The sequence below is a fragment of the Artibeus jamaicensis genome, unplaced genomic scaffold (assembly GCF_021234435.1).
Source record: "Artibeus jamaicensis isolate MK-2021 breed Jamaican fruit bat unplaced genomic scaffold, CSHL_Jam_final scaffold_625, whole genome shotgun sequence".
Classification (NCBI taxonomy): Eukaryota; Metazoa; Chordata; class Mammalia; order Chiroptera; family Phyllostomidae; genus Artibeus; species Artibeus jamaicensis.
Window position 1 is genome coordinate 1,486,208 of NW_026522051.1, and position 6,000 is coordinate 1,492,207.

A 6,000-nucleotide genomic window follows, 5' to 3' on the forward strand; every position below is an offset into this window, starting at 1 on the left:
TCTTCCTCAGCAGTCTCTGAAGCTCTCTTTCCTTTCCGGGGTCCACTCCCCACCAGGCCTTGTTACTCCTTGAGACTCTGAGATGTGCTCAAAGATAAAACAGGCAGGTTCTCATGGGTCTTATCCCTTTCCCCGTCCCCATCTCTACCTGCTGCTGCCCTTTGTGTTTCCTGGAGCACCCCAGGCAGGTGCCAGCTGCATAGCGAAGCCTGGGCTAAACCTGGGCTTCGTCTCAGGAGCCTTCCCTGGCCTGCCTCCTGAACCTGCAGGTGTGGTGGCCTGCACCTTGGGTTGGGAGCGCTTCCCAGCCAGCCCCCTCTGCCCATCCTAGCTCAGTCAGTACCCACTAGAAGGCCACCACCAACCTGAGCTCCCTTCTTGTGGCGCCCACTGGGAGTCAGACAGAGGAATGTGCAGTGTGTCTCCAGCCCTGCAGCACCCTGCGCCCACCACAGCCGGCCGGGTCACCGGGCAGGCTGCCGCCCTGGGCCTTGGGCCTGCTTTTTGGTGCCCTCTGCTAGCTTTTGGAGCTGGCTGGTCCTGCCTGTCCCACCCTGTTCTTCTGCGGAGCAGTTTCTTCACGGCTCTGTTCTGTGCTGTGGGTCCAGCCTCCAGGGCTCAGAACTGTGATGTATGTTACGATTGATCATTAGCCGCGGGGACCCAAGGGCAGAGTGTGCAGAATTGGTGAAGCTGGGCAACAGGCACAGGGCAATGCGGAATACTATTCTCCCTACTCTTTGTATGTTTAAATTTTCCCTGGTAACGCCTTTAAAAAAAACCACGATACTATTTTGCAGTGCGTTTTCTTGGAGCTAAAAGTGTCCATGCAAACAACGCTGCAGTGCGTGCGGCCCCAGCTCTCGCCACGAGAAAGCCCCTGCTGCGTGCTGGGTGCCTAGCCCTTCCCGACACTTGGGGATGCGGGGTATTAATTCCTCAGTGTGGGCGATCTTTCCCTCGTGACAGGTCAGGCCAGGCTCCCCGTCGCCCTCTGCCTCTGAAAGTAGGGAGGGTGAATAGGTCCCAGTTCCATTTTGGTTAAAATACACGGAGGGGAGCCCAGGCCTGGACAGAGGGAGGAAGGGGCGAGGGCCAGAGGGAGGGTTCTCCCCAGGGCTCCTTCACTGCAGCTGGGGCTCCCACCACCCAGCCCGGGCCTCCACTCCGGCCGTCTCCAAGTCCGGTTGCTCTGTCTACTTTCGGACAGTCTGACTCTGGGTATGTTTTATTTCGTTTTGATCACAGAATACCTGATTCCACAAGTTCCACATTTGAAGACAAAAGAGCATTTGGCAAATAGTGACAGGGAAAGAGATCAGCCTCATTTTAAAAGTTCCAGCTGAGTTCAGGCTCTTGCAGGCTCCAAGGAGGAATTATCCGCCCGCCCGTGTCACCGGGGGTGAGCTAAGTGACAGGTCTGTCAGGGACTCGGGGAGTGTGGGTGCCCTTGGAGTCCCGTTTTAAAGGCGTGGTTACTAACTCTAGGCGACATCCCTGCGGGCGCGCTACCAGTCAGGGAGCACCGCGAAGGGAGCCCGCGCGTGGAGTTTTCTGGAGGTTTTGGGGCCAACAGAGAAAGCCCCTCCAAAGTGACACCGGCTCGACAGTGGAGCCCGCGCCTTCCCTGCGCATCTTCCTTGTGCGGGTTCATGTGGCCGGTAGCTGCGTTTCACCTCTCGGGGGTGATTCGGGCCTTGGACTCGGCCGGGGTCTTCCACCCATTGGCAGGCGGAGGCGACAGCGGGGGGCAGAGGGCAGCCCGGGAGGCCGGCCCGGCACGCCAGGCCTCGGGAGCCCGAGCGCCCTGCGCCGCCGGAGCTGTGTCGGTCCCGCTTCCTGTGCCCCGCGCCCTGCCCTTCGCCTCCTCTGTCCCTGCTGTCCCCGAACCCACACACGCCGCCCTGACTCAGCGTCTTTAACCCGCTGCCTTCCCAACCGGGGCGGGCTCCTCGAATCTGCATGGCTCTAACCCCCCTTCCCAGCCCTGCCGCCTCCGTGCGGGGAGATCGGGCCGCCGTGCCCTCCGGGGACTGAGCGACAGCCCCGGCGGCTTCGGCGAGAGTCCGCGGCGGGCAGCGTCCCTGACCCCGACCGCGAGGCCCCGGAGTCTCCCTCCGGAGTCGGCCCGGCGACGCCCTCAGCGGAGCCCCCTTTCCGCATCCCCCTTCCCGTCTGTGACCGGCCCTTCTTCCGGCCATTGCGGCCACCTCCCCTTGTCCCCGGTTTTCTCCCCGTGGCCCCGGGCGGGCTCCAGCCGCCCAGCCCAGGCCTCCACCCTCGGTCCCCGACGCGCAGCCCCGGGGGCATGCGCCCCTCACTCACTGTCCTGCTGCGGGGTGTCGCTGCCGCTGGTGAGTCCCGGCGACTCCAGCAGGCTCCGGCCCGCCTCGCCCACGCTCTCGTCCGCCTGCGCCGCCACCATGTCCCCGGCTTCCTCCAGGTCTAGCAGGTGACTGACGGAGAAGTTCTTTTTCGCCTGCAGAGTGTCGAGGTTGCCGGGGCTGTCCAAGCGGCTGCCCAGTGCCGGTTGCCGCTCCAGAACGTGCCCGTAGCTGGAGGTCATGGTCTCCCCCTCCGATCCCACCCACCCCCCTCTTCCCGCTCGAATCAACACCAAACGCTGTGGGCGCGAGGGGGGAGAGGAGTCGAGTGGGGAAGAGAGAGGGGGGAGTGGAGAGAGAGAGAGAGAGAGAGAGAGAGAGAGAGAGAGAGAGAGAGAGGAGGGGAAGCACACACACAAAAATAGTGGAAAGAGGGCGGGGGACCCTCGCGCAGATCAGTGCGTTCTCCGCCACCAGCCGCCTTTGACAGCCCGGGCTGGTTCCTGAGGCCAAGTCCGGCGCGATCCAAAGAGATAATCCACACCAAAAAAATCAAATCAAAAAGTCACCCTACGTTCGAGTCAGGAGAAAAAAATTCCTTCCACCTCTCCAAAAGCGTCCACACGCACACACTAAAAATAATAGTAAGGGGGAGAGAGGCCAGCAGGGCGGGGGAGTTAGGCAAACACAAGAAGAGAGAAGAAGGGGTGGGAGAGAAGAATCAAAGTGGGTTTTTTTAAGGTTAAAAAAGTTATTCCCAGGCAAGAGTTCAAGCACCAACAGAAGAAGGCTTGTTCCAGCTTTAAAACATCTTCAAGAAAACGTGTTCCCCCTCTCCGCACTCCTGCGGATTCTCAGGAGTGACTAAAGTTTCAGGAGGAGAGGGTGATGTCTTGCAGATGTACTGGAGAGCCGGATTCTCACTTTACTTTTCGTGAGGAGGGAAAAAAAGGGCTTCGGGAGTCCGGAGGAGGGTGGTGGCGGCTCCCCCCTTTCTCTTCCCTCTCTCCCCCTCTTCTTGCGAGACTCCTTTTCCTTCTCAGTTGGATCAAGAAGCTCTCTGGCACTTCAAAAGGCACAGACTGGCATGCGGAGGAGGCTTTGTAGGGAGTGCAAGAAAATGGGAGCCCCCTGGGAGGGCAGCGCTCGACTTAATGGGAGCCTGTAATTACGTGGCAAAGCTTTTGTGCGCTGCCTGACGTTCTACAGACCTCCTTTCCCATCGCAATCTCCTTCTTCCTCCTTTGCCTCGGACCAAAAAACAGTCTGATTAAGAAAACCCCCTTTGCCAACATCTGAGCAAGGGGGAGAGAGAGAGAGGGAGAGAGAGAGAGGGAGGGAGGGAGCGGGGAGGGAGGGAAGAGAAAGCAGAGAGCCCCTTTGGATTTTTTAAGTAAAGGTCTAATTACCATGCCCCTGCAATAGTATCACGGGGAGAAAAGACACACTGAAACCCACAGTCACTTCAAACGGGCCGATTATTTTGCCTCGGCGTTAACTCCTGCAGATTTGTCGAAGATCCTGTTGGAAATCTCATTTGCATGTTTTGATAACAGCTGCGGGGGAACTTGTGGGAGAAAACCCACAACTATCTCAATCAAATTTTCTTCTCCCTCTGCTTTTACCTTTATTTTTTTAAAAACATTTCCGGCTGGTCTAACAGTTTTGGGGGTGGGGGGTGTGGAGGAGCGTCTGAGAGAGAACTCGGGAGAGAGCAAAGCAGGGGAAGGCTGCGTTTGGCTCGGCAGAGACAGCCCATTAAACAACGCAATAAAATAACAGCAGCGACCCTAATGGGTCTCTCCCACGCTCGTTCCGCGGACTGGGGCAGATGGGGGGCGACCTAGAAGGCGTCCAATGGAGTCGAGTCTCTCCGCGCGCGTAGGAACCCCCCGGCTGCGGCTGCGGCGCTAGGAAATTTACGTATTTATTTAGCTGGAGGAGAGGCCTCGAGGAGTCTATCAACATTGCCCCTCTTCCCCCACCCCGCCCCACAAGCCCCAGTCTGACCAATTTCGTAACCTTTTTGGTGCGGCCATCGTCGCTTCCCCGGGCGGGGACCACAAGCCGAGAGAGTCGCGGTGCCCAGATGCGGAGCAGGCAGGGCGCACGAGGCGAGGCTCCTGCGCCGCACAGGGTCCCCCACGGGCGCCGCGGGGCGTGGGGGAGGGGATCGGGGCCCCCACCTTACTCTGCAGATAATGGTCGGTAGTCTGTCTGCTGAGCCCTCACTGGACAGAGGACGGGGAGGTGCTGAGCGATTTTTTCATGACCTGTTGGAATTTGGTAACAGCTTTAATAGTCTCATTAGAAATGAGTTACTATATGACGAGTAAGTAAAATATTAAGTGCTTATTGGAAGCGTTTTATGTTCTTTAAACGTGTACACGCACGCATGCATACCCCCTCTCTCCCTCGATTACTAGACTTCTCTTTCTTTCTCCCTCCCCTGTAGCCGGGAGGCTCTGCTGGGGAGAAAGAAGGGTCCGAGTGTGTGGAAATGGTCTCTGGGCTCCCAACGGCCATAGTGAGCCCAGAGCTTCCAGCCCTGATCTGGGAAAAGAACATTTGATGCCATCAAAGGGCTGCAGATTGAAACCAGATGTGCTCGCCTCGGTTCTTTCCATGCATTTAATTAAGGAGCCGGGATGGAGGAGACTTTTTCATCATTAGTCCACCCGCTCCCCCTCCTCTTTCCATCCCCTCGCCCCCCTCGCCCTCGCTCGCACCCCCAATCGGGAGCCCAGAGTCCCGCCAGCGCCGCCGGGTGCGCCGATCCGCGCCGGTCGCTGCGTCTCCTCAGCGGTCGGGCTCCGAGCAATAAACATCTGTCCGCCGCAGGGCCCGGCCAGCGGGATGCCGGTGGGAGGCGGATGCGCACCGGGTGGGCCCGCGCCGAGTGGGAACGCTGGGCGGGGGCGCTTCCGCGGGGAATTCCACCACGGAGCCCAAGTCGAGCGTCACTCGTGTCAGTGCCACTGTCCACAAGGGACTCGACTTAATCCTGCGGAGAGGTTTTCGCGGGGCGTCTTGCTGGGTGAGCCTGGGGTGGAAGGCCGAGGGACCACTTCAGTCTCCCCTCGCGTGCACGGGGCACCGCTGGGTTTGTCCCCAGAAGGCCAGCAGGCCCCAGCCTCTCCCACCTCCTCCACACAGTTGTGTTGTGACGTTTCTTTTCGTCCCTAACACCGGCCCAACGCCTTTTGTGACAAAGGTCTGGGTAAGGAGCCGGGCTTCTGACACCCCGGGCGCGCTGCTTCCCCCGCAGATCCAGCGACCTTCCTGGTTGCCGGGAGATGGCCTTGTTCTGGGTGTGCCAGGGAACGCAGGGCAGAGCCGCACAGTTGCAAACAACCAGACATCGACACTTAGATTGCGCCTCGTTCTCCAGAGAGACCCACTGGTCATTCTTGCAGCCGTACAACCTGGGCTTACCATCACCACCCAGGACGTCGGTTTCGACAAAAAACACCAGACGCGGCTGCCTAACAACCGTCGACCAGATAGGTACATGTCGACATGTGATCTATAAGTTTCTGTGCACAATATTTTCCCCAAATTTCTCTCAGACCCAGTGCAGCGGCTGTGTGATGCTAGCCCAGCCCCGGCAGCACCGCAGCGGAGCCCAGGGTCCCCGAGCCCTCTGCAGGAACCGGGGTGGACTTGGAGGACTGCG

At 59.2% G+C, this 6,000-nt stretch overlaps 1 protein-coding gene across 3 annotated transcripts in view; it reads right to left on the reverse strand.

The window, feature by feature from the left end:
* Window positions 1-3,553, reverse strand: part of PRRX1 (paired related homeobox 1) — a 75,620-nt gene extending 72,067 nt beyond the window's left edge. For 2 of the 3 annotated variants that reach the window (XM_037167426.2, XM_037167427.2), the window contains exon 1: window positions 2,326-3,552. In XM_037167426.2, coding sequence (XP_037023321.1) covers window positions 2,326-2,566 — 241 coding nt within the window. In that variant the 5' untranslated portion in view covers window positions 2,567-3,552. Of the gene's footprint in view, window positions 1-2,325 lie in introns of all 3 variants that reach the window. The other variant, XM_053659391.1, reaches the window with a different exon arrangement.
* Window positions 3,554-6,000: the final 2,447 nt, after the last annotated feature.